The sequence below is a fragment of the Dunckerocampus dactyliophorus genome, chromosome 11 (assembly GCF_027744805.1).
Source record: "Dunckerocampus dactyliophorus isolate RoL2022-P2 chromosome 11, RoL_Ddac_1.1, whole genome shotgun sequence".
Lineage (NCBI taxonomy): Eukaryota > Metazoa > Chordata > Actinopteri > Syngnathiformes > Syngnathidae > Dunckerocampus > Dunckerocampus dactyliophorus.
Genome location: NC_072829.1, coordinates 15510939 through 15532611, shown reverse-complemented (window position 1 = coordinate 15532611; position 21673 = coordinate 15510939). Strand labels below are relative to the sequence as shown.

At 39.6% G+C, this 21673-nt stretch overlaps 1 protein-coding gene across 1 annotated transcript in view; it reads left to right on the top strand.

Moving 5' to 3' along the window:
• The first annotated feature begins 1289 nt into the window (after positions 1 to 1289).
• pcdh10b (protocadherin 10b) overlaps positions 1290 to 21673 on the top strand; it is a 39732-nt gene continuing 19348 nt past the window's right edge. The window contains exons 1-3 of the mRNA XM_054791958.1: positions 1290 to 3851; positions 6083 to 6141; positions 8755 to 8861. Coding sequence (XP_054647933.1) covers positions 1344 to 3851; positions 6083 to 6141; positions 8755 to 8861 — 2674 coding nt within the window. The 5' untranslated portion in view covers positions 1290 to 1343. The remainder of the gene's footprint in view (positions 3852 to 6082; positions 6142 to 8754; positions 8862 to 21673) is intronic.

The window sequence follows — 21673 nt, the reverse complement described above, 5'->3', positions numbered from 1 at the left end:
TAGTTGGATGGTCTCCTATAATAACTTTGATGTAGTGCTGTCGATGTTCACTAGGGGGAGCACTTGGTCTGACTGGAGTCTGGACTTTATTGAGCTCATGCTGGCAGATTGAACCAGTGGGTACTTTGTTTCTTATTTGAAAATGTATGAAAATGTACACCTTGAACTGGTTGATATTCTGCTTATGATATAAAAATGTATATAATAAACACAAACACTTGAGAGACTGGCTTCCCCAAAAATAATTAAAGAGGAATAGCCTCCCAATGCATTTTATAAGCATCCATCAGCTATTAACTAGTAGATAAAGGCAATGCAGGGTGTCCCTCAAGTCTGGACACATTGGTCCCTTTTGCATCATTTATACCAATGATTGAGTGTTTGTCTATATGTAAATATCACATAAACAGTGCATATACCTTAATATGTTTTAATATTTATTATTTTATGATTTTTAAATAAAACTGTATCCTCTTTTACTGCTAAATCTACTGTAATTTTCAGGGTTTGAACTGCTTTTAGCCTAATCCAAAATATAATATTTCAGCACATGTTATTTGATGTATTGATATTATCACTTATTGTTCTTTCGTTTCGTTTATCCCAGTCATATCGGAGGTCATCATTTCATATAATCCAGGAGTGTTCCAACTTTAAACACAGGCCGGCATAATTAAAGAAGACAGTGACATCGCAGCACAGTTTATTATGAGTGTTGTTAATGTCAAAATTTCAACTTTTTAATTGTTAGTTGTATTTTTACTATTTGCTGATGGCTAATAAAAAAAGAAGCTGGGTGTCGCAAATGGCCCCTGGGCGACACTTTGAACACCCCTGCTTTGATATAATACAGTGCATTTACAAAAACAGACATTGTTATTTCAAACACAGAGACATGTGGGTGAAGTGAAACACATTGAAAAATGTTGTTTACATGATTTTATTGATACAGCATAAGAGGAGCTGGGAGAGATTGAAGTAGGCGGGGCTGACATGGACATGACAACACAGGTAACCAATCAGGAGGGCTCTGTGTGTGTGTGTGTGTGTGTGTGTGGGTGTGTATGTGTGTGTGTGCGCGCGTGTGAGCATCATCAGTGCAGAGTGTATTGGAGGAGACCGCAGTGAGAGAGCAGGCTGCCAAGAAGGAGGACACTTTGGAGACATGTCCCATCCATCGCACTATTGTGGGACATAATCATTGCACGTTTGACTGGATTATGAAAGTCTTTTTTGATTTTGTTTTACGCTGTGACACTTCCGGGCGCATCAGAGAACAGCGTTGGTGATGGAAAAGGACATTTCGTCCACTTAAAGAGGATTTGAAGGTGTCTTATATTATTATGATTGTGTTCCTGATTGTGCTGTGCGTCACGGATGGAGTCCTGGCTCAGATCCGGTACTCCGTGCCGGAGGAGGCGGACCACGGCACCTTGGTGGGCAATATCGCTGAGGACCTGGGACTGGACCTGACCAAGCTGGCATCACGCCACTTCCAAGTCGTGCCCAGCTCTCGAACGTCGTACTTGGAAGTGAACTTGGAAAACGGAGTCCTCTTCGTCAACGAGAAGATCGACCGAGAGCAGATCTGCAAGCAGAGCGCCAGCTGCCAGCTCAACATGGAGGTGTTTCTGGAGAACCCCCTGGAGCTCTTCCGCGTGGAGATTGAAGTGGCAGACATTAACGACAACCCGCCCAGCTTCCCAGAGGCGGACATCACGGTGGAGATCTCCGAGAGCGCCACGCCGGGCACGCGCTTCCCGCTGGAGAGCGCCTTCGACCCAGACGTGGGCAGCAACTCTTTACGCACGTACGACATCACCACCAACAACTACTTCCACCTGGACGTGCACAGCCAAGCGGACGGGACAAAGTTCGCCGAGCTGGTGCTGGAGAAGCCGCTGGACCGAGAGCAGCAGGCGGCTCACAGGTACGTGCTGACGGCGGTGGACGGCGGCCAGCCTCCGCGTACCGGAACTGCGCTGCTGGTCGTCAAAGTTTTGGACTCCAACGACAACGTGCCCGTCTTCCAGCAGCCTGTTTACACTGTGGCGCTTGCCGAGAACGCGCCCGCGGGCACGCTGGTCATCCAGCTAAACGCTACCGACATGGATGAGGGTCTGAACGGAGATATAGTTTACTCCTTCAGCAATCACATCTCTAATCGGGTCAAAGACCTGTTCAGCATTGACCCACGCACAGGGCGCGTGGAAGTGCGTGGGGAGGTGGACTTTGAGGAGAGCAGCCTCTACCAGATCTTTGTCCAGGCCAAGGACATGGGACCAAATGCCGTTCCCGCACACTGCAAGGTCCTGGTCACCATCACAGACTTGAACGACAACCCACCAGAGATCACCTTCAGCACCGTCACCGAGTCTGTGAGTGAAAAGGCGCCGCCCGGCACTGTCATTGCTTTGCTGAGCGTGACAGACCTGGATGCTGAAGACAACGGACAGATCAGCGTGGAGATCCTTGGCGACGTCCCCTTCAAGCTGAAATCGTCGTTTCGGAATTATTTCACCATTGTGACGGATGGGCTGTTAGACAGGGAGCTGGCAGACTCCTATTCGGTGACAGTGGTCGCCCGGGATAAAGGCTCGCCCTCAATGGCCACCAGCAAGTCCATCAGAGTCCAAGTGTCCGACGAGAACGACAATGCCCCCACGTTCTCACAAAGCATATACGACGTGTATGTGACGGAGAACAATGTGCCGGGTGCATACATTCACGCTGTGACGGCTTTGGACCCGGACGTAGGGCAGAACGCCCTCATTAGTTATTCCATACTTGAGTGTGACATCCAGGGCATGTCCGTCAAAACCTATGTGTCCATCAATGAGGAGACAGGCTACCTCTACGCCCTCAGGTCCTTTGACTACGAACAACTGAAGGATTTCACGTTCATGGTTCAGGCTAAAGACGCAGGCACCCCGGAACTGTCCACCAACGCCACCGTCAAAGTCATCATTGTGGACCAGAACGACAACGCCCCCCTCGTGTTGGCCCCGGTGGGGAAGAACGGCACCGCTGAGGAGCCTCTACCCCGCTCGGCCGAGCCCGGTTACCTGGTGACGCGCGTGGTGGCGATGGATGCGGACGACGGCGAGAATGCCAGGCTCTCCTACAGCATCCGGAGGGGCAACGAAAACGGGATGTTCAGGATGGACTGGAGGACGGGGGAACTCCGCACGGCGAGGCGGGTGTCAGCGAAGCGAGATCCTCACCGGTTGTACGACCTTCTTGTTGAGGTTCGAGACCACGGTCAGCCTCCGTTGTCCTCCAGCGCCGGTGTGCTGGTGGTATTGGTGGACAGTGTGGCGGAGGGTCGAGGTGTGGGCGTCAGAGGAAGTGGCGCCAAGGCCAAAGAAAGCAGCCTGGACTTGACGCTCATCCTCATCATTGCCTTGGGCTCTGTCTCCTTCATCTTCCTGCTGGTCATGATTGTGCTGGCAGTGCGATGTCAGAAGGAGAAAAAGCTCAACATATACACCTGCATGACCAGCGACTGCTGCTTGGGGTCTTGTTGCTCACGTCAGGGCCGGGCCCGCAAAAAAAAGCTCAGCAAGTCTGACATCATGCTGGTGCAAAGCGCTGTGAACGTCAGCGGGGCAGGTACAGTCCAAGTCCCCGTGGAGGAATCAGGGAGCTTTGGCTCCAGCCATCCAAACCAGAACTATTGTTACCAGGTATGTCTGACTCCTGAGTCTGCCAAAACCGACCTCATGTTCCTAAAGCCGTGTAGTCCATCTAGGAGCACAGGCCCCGACCACAGCCCATGTGGGGCCTTGGTGAGCGAGTACACGGACCAGCAACCTGACATTATATCCAACGGCAGCATATTATCAAACGAGGTAAGAATCCCTCTTCTTCCATACTGAGTGAAATGAATGAATGGAGTATGAATGAAAGGGTATAAACTATAAATCGATACATACACTGCGTGAAAAACACATGTATAAGTGCAGTAAATAGACGAAGCAATTATGTTAAAGATGAACAAAATCAGGAAAAATGATATCAAACACTGTAAACACCATATACGAGTAATTGTACTGCTTTTGACTCATATTGGTACACTGTTTGACACCTTTACTCAATTCATTCCATGATGTTACTCCTCATGTTGATGTGATAACGGATTTTAGTGTTGTGCACACAAACGTTTTAGATTAAGTCGTATTCCTGTACATCAGGCTTGTCCAAATTTTTCCACCGTTACTTACAGTAAAAAGGATGCCAGGGCTACTTCGATGTTTTTCATTTTGTAAAAAAAGGCTAACAAGTGATGTTTTTAAAAAACAAAAGACCATCTAAATGTTGCGTTATTCGCATGCTTGTTAGTGCGTACTCACACTAGGCCAGGGTGTCCAAAGTGCGGCCCAGGAGCCATGTGTAGCATTTTGTAGCCTGCAACTATTTTTTTTTTTTGGGGGGGGGGGCACGTTCTAATATTATTCTGTAATAAAAGAACTGAACGATTTATTGTTTTTGAATCAAAATACCAATTTCAGACAACTAGATTTTCGAATTGCCAAAGCCAAGGATCTATTGTGTCATGTGCTGCAAGCCTGTAATCGACACATGGTTTCAATCTTGACCGCCTGTTTCTTGGTCTTCGGTCTCTCTGCATCAGTGTACTGAAATCATGATCCAGCACTGAGCGCCACTAACAACACCGTAGCAAAGACTCAATTGCTACAACAAACACATAACCTAGAAATGGAAGCAAAACCCCGAAGGTGCAACCCAGTCAAAATACAGTCAACGATGGCTCTTTTAGAAAATGTAATATTTGCCAGAAAAATCATTTTATTTTTATCCTAAAAATGTTCAATCCTACATCAATAAAACATTGTAATGTTATTCGAAATAACACAATTAAACACGACAACTAAAAAAAAACAACATCAGCAAAAATTTAAAGAAGAGTATAATGTAATAAGAAAAAGTTGTCTGACTAACACTAATAATACGCTGCTTTTTCTTTCGTTGTTTATATACTTGACATATCTAACTTGGATATTTTTTTCACAGCTTGTTTTTATTGGTCTGCTCACATTCTAAAAATAAAAGGACTAAATAAAATTAACAAAAATACAGCAAAATGAAAAAAAAAGAGCAAAAAGATGTAATATAACAAGAAAAATTTGAAAAGCTGGTACTAATAAGACAACTAATAATATGCTTTTTGGCCTTTTTTTTATTGCCTGTTTTCACTGGCCTCCTCACATTGTAGAAATAAAATACTGTCAATTAAAAAAAATAAATAAAAAATGGGGGGAAAATATAAATATTAAAAAAAATGTGCTTTTTTGCCTTTTTTATAGCACATTTTAATTGGCCTGCTCATGTCCTAAAACAAAAACAAAAAAACAACAAAAAAACAAAACAAAACAACAACAACAACAACAACAAATATATATATATATATATATATATATATATATATATATATATAAAGACAGCAAAAATGGGAAAAGAGCAAATAGGCATAATAGAACAAGAAAAGTAGACATCTATATGTAAAAAAGCAAAAAGGTGTAATGTGATGACAAATGTAGTAAGTTTGATACTAACAAGAAAAATAACAACATGCTTTGTCACCTTTAAGAAAAATTGCTGTAGGTTTTGACTTTGGGGTTATTTTGAGTCTTTGTATTTTATTTGAATTTATATAATGTGTTTGTTGTCATTAATAACTTGTAACTGCATTATTCTATTCTATGACTCAGCTATGTCGCGTGTGTGCAATTGTCCTAGTGTGAGTACGCTCAAAGGCTTTGTCCTTTTTAAAAAGGTATTTTTATGTATATTCGCAGATTTTTTTTGTGTGTTTTGACCTTTTGTCCTCACACAAAGGTATTTTGTTCTTTATAAAAACTGAGTCAGCGTGCGTTTTGGCCTTGCCAGCCAGAGTTTGGGTACATGCTCGATATTGGCGATAAATCTTTAGAATAACTCTCATCATCATCATTAGGTGTGCGTCGTATATACTGTCTGGTGGTTGCATGGTGCACTGCATAGCTAACATCAACATGATGCTGTTTTCTAAGGACACACTGAACTTTGACCTCTTTTTCAGGCCAGACACCAGCGAGCAGAGCTCAGCTACCTGGTTGACAGACCGAGACGAGTTAACAGGTAAAGATGGCACCAAACCTGCCGCTTACTCTATCAAATCCACCTGCGATCAACCTCTTTTCTACTAACTGCTCTTAACCTTATAAAAGTGCTGGTTTTGTGTTGCTATGGTAACTGCTATGCTCTGCTTGTATCCGTATACACATGCTAAGCATCCACGTAACTTAGAGAACGTCAGCTAACAGCTCCACCAAACCAATTTTTGAAAAACAGAAGAGACGTCAGTGTTTCCCATGCATCCACTTAGAGCTGATTAATTCGATAATACATTATTAATAGACAACTATTTTGATATTTGATTAATCATTTTTTATTTTAAAAAAGGAGATCTCAGCCTCTCAAATGTGAATATTTGATTTCTTATTTATATTCTAAGTCATTTGTGAATGCAGACATGTTATTTTTGTGTTTTAGGCAAAACAAGATATTCGCACACGTCAGCTTTGACTTTGGAAAACAGTGATTTTTGCCTCTTTTCTGATATGTTGCCGACCAAACCACGAACTGTTTGTGTTTTGTTCATATCGATTTGGTCCGTTTTGGGCCTGACCGATTACTCGATTAATCGAAACATGCTTCAGACTAATGACTAAGACAAGAAAATAATCGTTCATTGCAGCCCTACATTTGGTTATTACAGATTTGCCACTACCTGCTAAACAAACACATTACAGTATAACGGGACTGTCAGTGAATGTAGCTTGTCGTTACAACCCCGTACAGTAGGTGGCGGTATCCATCGTGACTCCTCTTCTTAAAGAAAAACTGTACTTTCTTTTGGAATTTTGCCCATCATCCACAACCCTTATGTGAGACATGAACACACATGTCAACATCAAACGAGACAGCTCATTACTGCAGGTAATGGGATACACTTATACGGCCGACAAAGACAGCTATTAAAACACCTCAAAACATCTCCAACAAGGTTTCATGGTTTTTATATACCTTCTGTAACCGTGTAGTAACAGGTACATTCATGATAACATGTAATACTTACAGTATTTTGCTGTATTTTGGCCCTTTTAAGCATTACCAGAACTTCCTTGCTGGGCGCATTGATTTCACATAGCGATACAGAAACGGACGCCTACACCTAGCGTTAACTTTTCCAGACTCAAAAATAAAAACACGACTGCAGTGGCGGCAGCTCCAATATGTAGCCTTAACCTTTTTGGTAAAGGTCTGAGGTATTGTGAGCGTGGCGCTGATGCGTGTGTGGTGAAGCTAGTCGGCTAGTAGCTAGCCAGTGTGGCGAAGTGTCAGTGCGCCAGTAACATAGTTCAATCAGTGTAACAATGGTAATAATAATGATAACAATGTCGCTGTAGCTTGGTTAATATGCGCGTCACATACGTAAATGTCACATGTCACACATGTAAATGGACCATTGGTGGCACTTTTTGGAGTCTTTCAGAAGGCCTTGTAGGTGGAATAAGTGTTTCCCATTACGTGCAGCAATGAGCTGACACTTTTTATCTGTTTTTATTTCTTTAGAACGCACAGAAAAGAGAAAGACATATGTATTCATGTCTCACATAAGGATTATGGATGATGGGCACAATTCAGTGCTCAAAAAAAGTGCAGTTTTCCTTTAACACACCTTATACACATCGCAGAGAATAAGAAGACATTGCAGGAGAGATCAGTGTTACTTTGCAACTTTTTTGCTATTAATACAGTATATATTTAATATATAATTATATTTAATCAGACCCCCTAGATCAGGTGTGAGCAAACTACGGCCCGGGGGCCACCTCTGGTCAAAGTAGCCTAGACAACTACCTCACCCATGGTGCCAAACAAACACAAGTCAACAAATGTGTGACACACAAATTAACGTACCCACTGCACTGTCTGGGACGTTAAAAAAAAGAAGGATGTTCACATCCTCTTTAATAGTCCATGTTTTATCCTTCATAGTTCATATTGTACATCAAACATCCTTTATTCATGTACACTCCGGGTGTCTTGCTCAGTAAAAAAAACACTGTAAAATTCAATTTTGTAATTTGATGTGGTCCGATTTTTAAAGTGCCCCTGAAAAAAGGGACACGAGCACATATAGCCGATTGTATGACACTTTTACAAATAAAATAAGGCAAATAATTAATTCCAGGTGGACGGTTGGAATTATAAGCTTAAACTAGTGTATCCAATATATAGTCTGGCCCCCCGGCCAATTTTGTTAACTCAATGTGGCCCCCGAATCAAAATGTTTGCCCACCCCTGCCCTAGATTGTCTTTTTCCAAAAAGCGACAAGCAACAAATCTCGACTTCTAGACGACCAATTCTAAAAGACTTCTGGACATGGACATGAAAGCACATATTGGTCTCAACGAGCAGCGTGTGCAGCAGTGGATCACTTTCCCGTCTAAAAGCACTCACGGGCGGCTCCGTCTTGTTTGTGACATTTAAAAAAACCCGATTTCTGTTTTGTTTTTATTGTTTTTTTTCTCACATTTCGTCTCCCACAGTGTTATTCGTCTCTCCTACGTCGTCCATTACAATGACATACAGTATGTCATGATCAGATAGATGATACCTGTGCTGTTTCCGTATGTGAACTTATGGAAGACCCGAAACTCATCAAATCTTCTGTTTGGTGGTAGCTCGGCATTCCAGGAGGCGGACCTGGTCAGCTCCAAAGACAGTGGCCATGGAGACAGCGAGCAGGGAGACAGTGACCACGACGCCACCCATCGAGGCATTTCCACTGGTAAGAATTGATTTTTTTGTTGTTGTTTTCTACAAAGATCTCTCTTGCGTGACATTTTGCCGGTGCTGGTGCATGTGACTTCTATGGCTACCGACTCCAGAGGCATATTGTGTTGGAAGTTTCTTTTAATCAGACGAGCATCATGTGGCGCATGGACAAAACAAACAGCTTTTGTTGACTACTTGGGGTAGTCATCACTCTTGGTCGTCACTCTTGCACGGGACATTGATTATGTCCTTAGGGGGTCATGTTTCCTTTTTACCTAAAACACTGGTTTTCAATTATTTTTCTGTCATGCCCCCCCCACGGGACAGAAATGTATTCAGGCCCCCTCCCCTTTGAAATACTATTGAGAAACTGATAACATGTGTTTATTTATCTGTACTGTACAGACTGAACTCGAAAGTTAAACCAGGAAAATTCAACAAAGTGGAGAGCTGTGTGTATTTCAAAGTCAAACCGCATGTTGAGTACGATAAATGTATACATGTTGGCAGGTCTGCAATAACATTGAAAGCACTCAATGCCTCTCACTCCCCCTCGACAGTTCACTGACCCCCCCCCCAACATGTTTGATGTCAGTGTTGTCAGGTCGGGCGAGGGCTAGGGAATTTGGGAGTTTGCAAGCGACTTTACAAAAAAAAACAATCCCAAAGTCGCTTAAAACAAGCAGACCTGGCAACAGTGATACGCATACTCAGGCCTGCATGAGTATATTTTAATGAACATACTTGGGGAAAAATTGTGAGAGTGAAGCTGTGAAAGTCGAACTGTGAAATGGCGGGCGAGCAACTGTGTAACACAAAGCTAAGATGGTGATGTTTTATACAGATAGCCGAGCACAGTGGTTCCCAACCTCTTTTCAGTCAAGTACCCCCTTAACTGGAGAAAAGCATTTTTGGTGGAAAACAAAATGATGTAAAACTCAGCGTTGCAACATCACTTGTCTGATTACTGTCAAAAACAGCCCTCATCTGTAGTGGTCTTTTTGGAAACATTTGGAAATAAAAATACATCTAAAATAACAGACATCCTTAATCTTTGTGCACATAAAATAATGATCAACGTAAAGTGTCGTCTTTTGGGGTTACAGGAATAAAGATGTGTTCTTAAATGCGGATACAAATTACCACAAGCCGCTACTTTTTTCTCACACTTTGAACCCTGCGGCTTGTACAGTGATGCAGCTAATTAATGGCTATAAACTACTTCTAACTACTACTAATTTCCCATGATGCTTTGAGTGCAGCTTCAGGAAGTAGTGACGAGGACAAGTGAAGTGGAAGCTGATACCACGTTTCGAAGTCTTATGCAGCGAACTCTGACTAGGCCTGTCACGATAACAAATTTTGCTGCACGATAATTGTCCTACAAATTATTGTTGATAATCGATATTATTGACAAACTTTTTTTAGACCATTTTTAAAATGAATTGTATGGCATATTAATGCGAGTACATCATATCAAAAGCAATGAACTTTAATTTGTCAAGAATATTTAACAATAATCGTAATGTCAAGAGCTTTTAAATAAAAGAAATAAAACAACCTAAATTAAACATAGACAGACAAACAAACCCAAATGAAAATAAAATTCTCTCAGACTTTTTTAGCAAAAAGTGCACTGAAATAAAAATCACAATCATAACCAAAAACAATAAAAAATAGACCCTGTCTCTCTGTCTCTATTAAGAAAAAAAAAACTCCAATAAAAACAGACAAAACAATAAAAACTTAATAAAATGGAGTATAATTGCACTTCAATAAATAATGAAAACTGGGTATCATTCTTTAACAGGAAGGCTTAACATGTAGCCAATGACACTGTCTGTGAGTGTGCACCATTTTTGTACTGTTTTGTTTATATTTACTTTGCCCACCAAACGCCCCAGTAAGTTGACTGTCGGGACGAAGGATCTGCTGCACCTCCAGCGGTATTTTTTTTTTTTTTTTCCAAGCTGAGAAAACTGGACAGGATGGTTTTGTTTGAGGTGCGCATGCAAGTTGCTCGTATTGCCCTTCTTCCTGGCGGACATGAACCCTGTGTATCAACTCACTAGCAGCCCTGCCTCCACCTACTGGAACAAAGAGGCTGAATGGCTGAAAGGAGGGTTCGCTCTCTCCGTTCATTCCAATAGAGAGCCAACACCCCCAGAATGACGAAGAGTCAACCCTCTTGTCATCCAGTCTGGGTAAGAGAGAGGCGAGAGAGGAAATCTAACACACATGCACATGTCCATTTATCGAGGCCGGAAAAATGATTGACTTTCGTTCTTATTTATCGTTCGATTAATCAATTTATTGATTATCATAACAGGCCTACATATCTTAAATAGGTTTGATCAAGTGTAAAATTACTTCTGTTTGGACTACTCAGACCGCCAACCGTCCACTATCACCATCATCATTACTGTGTGATGAAGAGGACAGCTCAAGCTAAATGGCTAATTTTCCTCGAGACTGATGCTGACATCAGACAACCTCACTTAATTCCCTGAAGGAGAGGGAAGGCGATGAATGGCATTTCTGGTGGACTACTGTTTAGCCATGTTACACACACTGTTTGGCAGCCATCATTTTTTCTCTTTAAATGTAGTGGGTGCAGCTTACATACCGGTGCACTCTACAGTCCGGAAATGACTGTAATTTATAAACTTCAGTGTTATTTTTTAACATGATGTGTGTCTCTGTTAAACTGAAGTTACCATAACAATGATGTATTGTTCATAATACACATCAAGTGCCCCCCGGAGTACTTTCAAGTACCCCCATTTAAGAACCAGTGGTTTAGCATATTTTGACCTACATTGTTTGGTTTCAGCATCTTTTATCTTATCTTATCTTAAAGCAGACATGTTAGATAGCTTTACTACTGAATAACAGTACACAAACATGCTTTTTCAGTGAGTTATAGCGGTACATTAATGAAGGGCTAAGTGCTAGTCGATGTTCTTATAGTTTATTGATATTGAACAATGACCATTGCAACACAGACGCAACCCAGCAGCCCCCAGTACTGGGGTCCTGCGATAAGTATTTCTGCATGTCGTGCATGACTTGTTGATGAATTTCTGTTTCATGTGCATCCTAATGGCAAATGTCCAACACACAGGAGGCGGGTGGCTGTCCACTTGTTTTCTCATCCTAATTAGGAGCGTACAGCTGAAGGCATGTTTCTTTTACTGCTGCTTGTTGGTAAATATGTGGCAAAGGTAATGAGGAGCCTGCTGCCTGTGTGAGCTCAGTCACTCGCTGCTGTCGACAACTCCACGGGATGTGATGAGCCTTTTAATGAGGCCGCACTCACACAACCGTGTTGCAAAGAGCACAGTGTAGGTGGAAAACAGGGGCTTCGTTCGTTAACTTCATGTGGTTGCTTTGGCGGGCCACATACGGAAAAATCAAAGGACGTCATTTTGATCTTTTCCGCATTGTAACAATCCAATGAAGATGTTGAAAACGTTATCCATTCTCTGAACCTGCCGATATCTTTACAAGGATCTTCTATTCTACGTGTATTTTTAAACAGTTAAAAAAACCTGACAGGGATGTCGTGGCTTTATTGAGTGGCCGATATTAACTGTAATGCGGTGGAAGTCATTATTGATATGGTGTTTGCAAAATACACACACAATTTCTGCTACACATTCAGTATAATATTGACCAATTACAGGAACGTTGGAAATCCAGTAACGATTATTACCTTTCTTGCATTAATTAGCATGGGGAGCGCCCGGAAGGCCTCCTGTTTTAGCTTTTAACACACACTAGCTGTGAAGCAAGAAGCTGCACTATAGTTATGGGGCCGAATGGCTCCACATGGATAAAACCTTATTAAGTTAATTCTATATTAATATTTAAAAATCATGTGGTGTCCAATCATCACCACTGTTATCAATGACATATATTTCAGTGAGCGCAAGGTGCTGTTTGCCACTGTTCTTCATGCACTCAACATTGCACTGTTATCTTTTGACATGTTTTTATGGTGTGGCAGTGACTGAAAAAGGTTTTGAGTGCACCTCATCTTTAAATATGAACTCCCTTGTCTGGTTTTTAGTCAGCAGGTTCTCAGAACCTGTGATATATAATATATAAGGGAAAAAGCGTATTATTATTGGCATTATTTGTGACAAGGACGTTTACGCCGGAGAGTGGACACCAAAGCAGAGACAAAAGACTGAAGCATACAAAAACGTATGAAACAAAAGTGCACTATACAGAGAAAAAAGTACAAACTAAACATAAAGAATGACAAAAAGTGTCGCAGAGAAGACACAGACAAAAGAAGGTCAGTTTATTTTGCTGTAATTAATTTTTTTTATAGAGCACCAGATCACAATTTAAGTAATTTAAGGATATTTTGTTGCGTCAGCGTGTGCTACATTACATGCGTTCAAATGCATATAAAGTGGACTCTTACTGAGATAGCTGCATGGAACGAAACATTTGACAGCTTTAACCTTTTAAACCGTCGGGCCCCGATGCCGTTGCATTTGCGTTGCTACGGTATCTGCTACGTGACGCTTGTATCAATGTATGTGATATATGCGCACGTAAATAGAAGAAAGTCAGAACGTCAAAACCAATTTTATAAAAACAGAAGACAATTCAAAGCACCTGCTCTTCAATATAGAAAACAAGCAGTCAAAGAGCAGCATATGTGACGAATAATTTTGTTAAACAAAAACATGAATGTGACAAACATGAAAGCTAACATTTCGCTTTAACCGCCAGGATATGTAAGGTATGAAAGTCAATCCATGTAGACCCCAAAACATGATTTGTTATGTCTTTTTCTAGCAAGCCCGTCAAGCTCAGGGTTGAAGAGGTTAAGGCTGTTTGAATAAAACCACGACTGCAAGCTGCAGTTTTCTTTCTTTGCAGTTTTTTTTTTTCTGTCTAAAATGGCATAAACATTTATGTTTCATGTAAGCAAAAGCAGCTGCTGCTTGTCGCTCCACTCGTCCTTTTTTTTTTTCAAATGCCAGCCCTTCTGTTTGACAAAAGAGGCTCTCGACGCTTACATGTGTATAAACATCCACATCAGTACAATAACCTGAATAAACACACTCAGTGTGTTAGCCTGCTCCAAACCCTGTCATCAAACACTTGGAAAAACCATCATTTGTTCGGACTTTCTGACAAAAAGCATTTGAGCTCGTTAGCATTAACTTCTTAAAAGCTGGCATTAAGCTCGGAAAAAAGACGTATCTCAAATACAGGCGGTCCTCGTGTTACGACATTTTGTACCAAGACATTTTGTGTGACAAAGTTTCACATTACGGCGGTTCGTGGAACAAAGTTTTGTGTTACAATGTTTCATGTTACGACAATGCGTCTTGGGTTGCAACATTTTGGAGCCCGACCGATATGGGATTTTTGGGGTCCGATGCCGATATTGGGGCTGAAAAAAGCAGATATCCGATATGTTGGTTGATATATTAATTATATTATATTAATCATGGGCATGGGAGTTAGCACTTGCACATAACTTGATTTCACTTTAAAACACTGTATAATAGTCTTATGTTAGATAATGGTGGACGTGTGGATTAACAGTTGCATCTATCTGTTTTGACATGCGCGACGTTAAAACACCGTAAAATGCTCGTAAAACTTGCATGAAAAAAACAATGTTCTCCATGACGGCCCCCGACAGCATGTTTCCGCAAGGATGTTATTCTCATGTGGCACTAAATTGTAGTGTTGTATCGTTTTACTCGTTTTACTCGTGCTTGTGTACGAGGGGCAGGGCCAAGTACTCGGGCGGGGAGCAGCACAGAGACTGTTTCACATGACCTTGTTTTGTGGTGCAAAGTTTCACGTTACAGCTTTTCTTGTTGCAATGTTTCGTGTGACAATATTTTAACTTTTTAAAGTAGGATAGGCTAGAACTTTATTGTCACTGTTGCAGGAACGATGAAAATCAGTTTGACATCGCTTCATAATTAGCAGCCATTGAAAAGACAACATCAAAAACAATTATTTACAAGTTGGGAATATGCCCATATTTGGGTATAAACGGTATAAGCAGTATTCCATCGTTGTTTATTTATATTTTGGTATTTACTCTTCATTGTATCTCCCAGGAGTGATGCAGACTTTTCTCATCGTAGTGCGTCAAGGAAAAGGAATGTGAAGAGAAATTAGACACTCTGAAAGTGGAGAAACAATAGCTGCATGCCAAATGCAGCTAAGTTTGTTACATTAGTGTTTTGTTTTCGTTTTCTTTTGGGTTTTTTTTTAATTATGCGTGCCATATGCTGCTCTCTGACTGCTTACTTGTTTTACACATTTGTCCATTTAAGTGCTTGTGGTTCGAATTGTCTTCTGTTTTGATTTTGTCGCGGTAACGTGGATGTATAGCATGCATGTATTGACACAAGCGTAGCACAGCCCCACATAAGCAACCTGGCTGTACCATTTGTCCGGCATTGTTAAACACAGGAGATTCATGTTAAATCTTTTTAGATAAATAGATATGCTGGTTTAAAGGCAAAAAAACTATTTAGTTTAGCAACTTCTCAATGTGTCTTTTACAGATTGGCTTGTATTCATACGTAGCACCAGTCAGTCCTGGGACTTTGAATTCCCTTGGTGTGTAAAATAGGATACAGTCACTTTGTTGTGGAGTTATCAGTCAGCTTAGTGACTTTAAAGAGATTATTTTCTGTGCTCTAAGACTTTGTGTGATGAGGATAATTGATAGCCCCGTTAAGCAGGCCACAGTTGTGCTTAAGCACTGCAGGAAAACAGACTGTGATCATAAGTGATCATGTGGCAGTCATGTGACTATCCCAGGATATGGCTTCCCCAAAATAGCAGTGTGCAAATTCTGTTTTCGGTCTGCGGTCTGGCTTTTGGAGTAGCGTGTGGAATACTAAGACAAGATGCAGTCTTTCCCATACATTCATTTATTTACACGTGATTTTGTCTTTTTCTAGCAAAATGGTCCAAGCTTATAGGATGCCAGATAGTGGGTCTATGCCATCGTATGTTGTATAAACCTCACTCCCCGAAGCATTAAGAACTGCTGTGGACAGTGGGTTGACAGCCTGGGGCTTTTGGCTCAGTGGTTCGCACTGCTCGACTAAACTCTCATTTGGTGGGGATGTGTGGCCGCAGGTTCAATCCCCGGCGTGTGCCGGGCTGGACTGCGTGGATGAACATGGTTACACATTTTTTAACAAGTTAATCCTCCTCACTGGCTAGAAAAAATACTAAAATGGTTTTATCTGGCATTATTTGGCTGACTTTGAGCTTGTGTGTGTGTGTGTGTGCAGAGTATACTGTAAATGAAACGTTTCCTGCGCCCATTTTGGGTTAAACACGCTATCCATTTCAGTAATTAAGTGTGCTCCGTGTTCATTGTTTGAATCCATGACGTGCACTGATGCTGTATGTCCGGCCTGCAGCAGCAGCAGCGTGAGTTGTTTTCTCTAGGGGTGTGACAAAATACTGATATTTTAAACTATTGCAGGGTATCGATTTTTAAAAAATAATTATTAAAATATAGCCACTATAAACACCTTTCCTCGTCCTCCTGAGAGAGTTGACATGATATTTTACATGCCATCCAGGAGGTTCTCCTTGCGAGACTGGCAGTAAGTTGCGTCACAGTCACAGAAAAAGAAAACTGAAACAACGGCGCTACAGGGACGTCATTGCGGAGCTGCAATGACGTCAGCCTCCCTCTGGGCTATGGGTCCTCTGGCTCCCTCTGGTGGACAGATGGATATAAACAATAATTTACAAATTACAGACCAGTTTCCTTATTATCCCAATTTTCTAAAATCATCGAGAAGCTATTTAATACCAGGTTGGACAAATGATTTAATAGCAACGAATTACTAGCAGGTAGTCAATATGGATACAGAGCTAACTTCAACTTCTATGGCATTGATCAAAATCACGGAGGAAATTATGAATGCTATAGACCACAGAAGGTGTGCAGTTGCAGTATTTGTGGATCTTACAAAAGCCTTCGATACAATTAATCACAATATTTTAACAACAAAATTAGAAGGGTACAGAATCAGAGGATTAGTTTTGAATTGGGTTAGAAGTTACCTAGCAGACAGGAAGCAATGTGTAAATCTTGGAGAATATACATCTACAAGTTTAAATATTATGTGTGGAGTACCCCAGGGGTCAATATTAGGACCAAAACTGTTCAATTTGTATATCAATGACATTTGTAAAGTGACAAATGATTTAAAGTTGGTATTATTTGATGATACCACTGCCTTTTGTTCTGGGGAAAGCACACAAGAACTAATTAAAAGGTCAAGGATGAAATGGTCATATTAAAGTCATGGTTTGATAAAAACAGATTATCCTTGAACTTAAGTAAAACTAAAATAATGCTATTTGGAAATAGCAGAAAGGATACGTACGATCAAATGCAAATAAACAGAGTGGATATTGAAAGAGTGAAAGAAAATACATTTCTGGGGATCATAATAAACGAAAAAATGAGTTGGAAATCTCATATTGAACATATACAACAAAAGGTGGAGAGAAATACTTCAATATTGAATAAAGTAAAATGCGTTCCTTGATCAAAAATCACTCCACACTCTTTACTGTTCTTTGGTATTACATTATTTAATGTATTGTGTGGAGATATGGGGTAATAATTATAAAAGCAATCTTCACTCACTCACTGTACTGCAAAAAAGATCGGGGAGGATAATTCATAATGCCAAGTATAGAGAACATACAAACCCTTTATTTTTAAAAATCACAGACATTAAAATTTGCTGATTTAGTACATTTTCAAAAATAATAAAAAATAATGCATAAAGTTAACAATAACTTGTTACCCAAAAACGCCATACAGTATTTCTAAAGTTTGCTAAATGTAAGGCAGAAGAGTCTTGATGATTATACTTGATGATTATACTGTCATGCTTGTTTTTTAATTTTTTATTATTTATTATTACACTGATTAATAAATCCAAAATATTACGTGAATAATAAGTGAATAAGTGAAGTGAATAACATGTGCTGTACGAGATGTGGAACGGATGGGGGGTAGGATTAAATAAGCTTTGCTTCTTCTTACTCCTTTTGGACATGTGGAACTGTGAAAGGATGATTCATGAGATGTATTCCATTGGAACCTTCATGTAAACCAAACCAAACCAGAGGCAGCATTGCAGCGCCATCCACCATTTTCTATGCTGCTTGTCTTCCAGTGAACTGCTCTTCTGGCAGTAATGACTCGTATTGGTACTTGTAATGTTAAAATAAGAAATTTTGATTTTTTTTTTTGTATTAAAATGCTAAATATTTATTTTTATGTTTCTGCTAGATTTGATCATATAGCGGTTTCTACTCTGCTTAAATTATGCTGCAAAAGAGAAACTATGACATTTATTTTTACGTTTGTTTTTGTTTCACCCTGTCGCCATGCGATCCATGTATTGCAAATCGTATCGTATTGCAAGGTACCCTGAAATTCCCATGCCCACTTTCCTCCCAGTGTAAGAGGCCACATTAAAATGTAATGTGATAATGTATTTCTGGCATGTTGCTTAATATTTAATAAGGAAGCCTTCTTGTTAGGAGCGTGGGCACTTTTCCAAGCTGTTAGTGACGGCAAGTCAAATTAATCCGCTTTGTAACAAAGCAAAATCCCCCTGTGCTGACACACATAAGACAACACACACACACGCACACACACACACACACACACTGACCGGGATGACAGCGGCCTGATCTTAATCAGACTGTATTCATGGGGATTATCTGCAGATAGTTTGAACTGGACAGTAGAGATTTTAACCATAAACATGGACTCAGACACAAATACACAACAAGCGGATTTAGGTTTTTAAAAAAAATGCTTACGCAGGATCTAGAACCAAAAACATATGGAGCAATAAAAACACATTTTGGCTATGGGGGGGTCCCACAGGCAAAAATGCATCTGTAAATAATCCCTCACCATTTAAAATTTTGCAGCTTGACTCTATCAGGTTTTTTCAAAAATACTTTAACTAATAAATTATTGCTGTTTCCTGGTTGAATACGGCCTATTTTAGTAAAAAGAAAAAAAAAAACAATTTCAGCAAATGTTACGTAGTTTTGGCCTAAATTAAATTTGGCCGTCACTCAATTCCAATAGGGAACACATTTATAGCATCTATTTATGTCTCAAAAGGCTTATTTTATTATTATGTCTATTATATTGGGAAATAGGAGTGTAAAGGTGATTATAGAGGCGTTATTTCATGTCTAGACATTATAATGTTAAAAAACATATTTAGAAGGTTGTAAACAGGTTTTCTATTCTATTCTATTTATATTCTTCTAACTATGAAAATATTATATTCATTCATGTCTAGACGTTATAATGTTAAAAAACATATTTAGAAGGTTGTAAACAGGTTTTCTATTCTATTCTATTTATATTCTTCTAACTATGAAAATACTATATTCATTCATGTCTAGACGTTATAATGTTAAAAAACATATTTAGAAGGTTGTAAACAGGTTTTCTATTCTATTTTATTTATATTCTTCTAACTATGAAAATATTATATTCATAAATATAAAGGAATCCTACTTCACGTAAATTCACTTATTGTCTGGAACCAATCAATCGTGATAAATTAGGGATTATTGTATTATACAATTATATATGAAAAATGTAACATGTTTTGAATATAATATACAGTAGATAATATGGCTAATTATTGAAATATATATTAATTCAAATCAAACTTTTTTTAGAAAATGTGCACCATGTACTGAACAGATAACATTCACACCGTGTTCTCCTTTGCGCTGCATTTTCTCACAAATAATTTCCTGCTCTTTTAATGACTTCAGACAAAAGTAAATGCACGCACAAAGTGGTTTGGGTTTGAAAGTGCACTTAGCAAGGAACATGGAATTACTACGGGGAATGTCCAATTCATGTCCCAATAATGTGTCGTTTGATTGGTCTAATAGACACACACATGCAGTTCTCAGTTCAGATTTTTTGTAACGGTAATGGTTTAATTTATCTTGAGTACAAGTTACACTGGAGTACATCACATAGTACAATCCACAGTTCTACATGTCCAGAAAGTAGTGGGAAGAAGCAGAGCTTATTTAATCCTACCTCCCATCCGTTTCATATCAATTGCAACACATTTGCTCACTTCCAGTCTTCCAAATGTGCTCTTTGCCAGTTTCAATACATATGAAAATGGTAAGGTGATATAACAATGTGCAGATAATCATGATAAATAACAATACATATATAATAATGATAATTGATGAAGGTTAATAGCTGACAGAAACATATTTGGATAATGAGTGAGTTCAGAGTACCATGTACAACGTACTCACAAAGAAAAAATAAAAATAAATAAATAATAATAATAATAAATAAAATACAAAAATAATAAGTCAGCGTCAGAGTGTTTAGACATGCTCGTACTGTTTCTTGACATTGCTCAATTTATTGCATGTTTGAGTTCCTTACTCAGTCCGTTCCATAATTTGATTCCACATACTGAAATGCTGAATGTTTTAAGCGTTGTTCTCGCGCATGAGAACAACGTGTTTTAGCTTTATTTTTTTCCCAAAGGCATATTTCTCCTCTCTTTTTTCCTTATACAGAAACACCCAAATATACTGTATGTCCTTACATAATGTCACAATTGTTGAACAATTGCAGTTATTATTTATATTCAGTTATGTTTTGATTGCTGCACTACTTCCACGTCATAACCGATTTAAACCATTCCAGCATGAAAATGTGCACCTGATTCACTTTTGCGTAGAGCAGCTACAATGAACCGATGCATTGATGGTTAATCAATTATCCAATTCATTGACAACTATTTTGGTATCCAATTGCCGGTGAAATGTGACTTTTTTTTCTTTTGTTAGTCATTCATGAACGCAGACCTATTATCTTTGTGTTTTAGGCAAAACAAGATATTCACACACATCGGCTTTGTCTTTGTAAAACTGTGACCAACCTTTTTGGACCTTCTCAGCTATATCGCAGACCATACCACTAAGTGTTTGTGTTTGGCTCATACTGATTTTGTCCCTCTAAGGCCTAATAGATTACTCGATTAATCAAAAGAGTAAACCTCAGATTAATCGACTAAGAAAATAATCGTTCGTTGCAACCCTACTTTTGAGACATTTAAAATAAAGTCTCAGATTTTACGTAACTTCACATTTCAGCGACAATATTTCAATTGAAAATGAATAGATGGTTTTCAACATTTGGACTAACAATTTCGCACACCGCAAACATTCCTACTTTTCCCGAAATTCCACCTTCCATAACACTAATTCATAATATTAGGAAGTCTTACTACTTCCATATTTCCCAATCAATCAATCAATCAGTCATTCAAACTATTCCAACATCAAAACATTCAGGATAACTACTTTCCACATCCCAAAAATCTCCACTTTTCCTGAAATTCCACATTTTTCACAACACTAATTCACGATCTAAAGACTTTTTCCTACTTCCACATTTCTGGACCCATTCAAACCATCCCAATATTACAGTTTTTGCCGAATACTTACACACATTTAGCAAAATTTGGTTCGCTGTGTCAAACTCTACGCACAAGCAAGGTAAGACACTTGTTGTAAAACACCTCACAGCTCTGTCAAAGTGAAACTCTACAATCAAAGCCTAAAAATACCTTCTAAAAATGTCATTCTAGCAACAAAATGATACACACATGCACCATTTTGAAACACTTTCAAATCAACAGCAACACACACTGGTGTGTTTTGCACAAAACACTGAAGCCAAAATATTTTTATTTACTTTTTCTC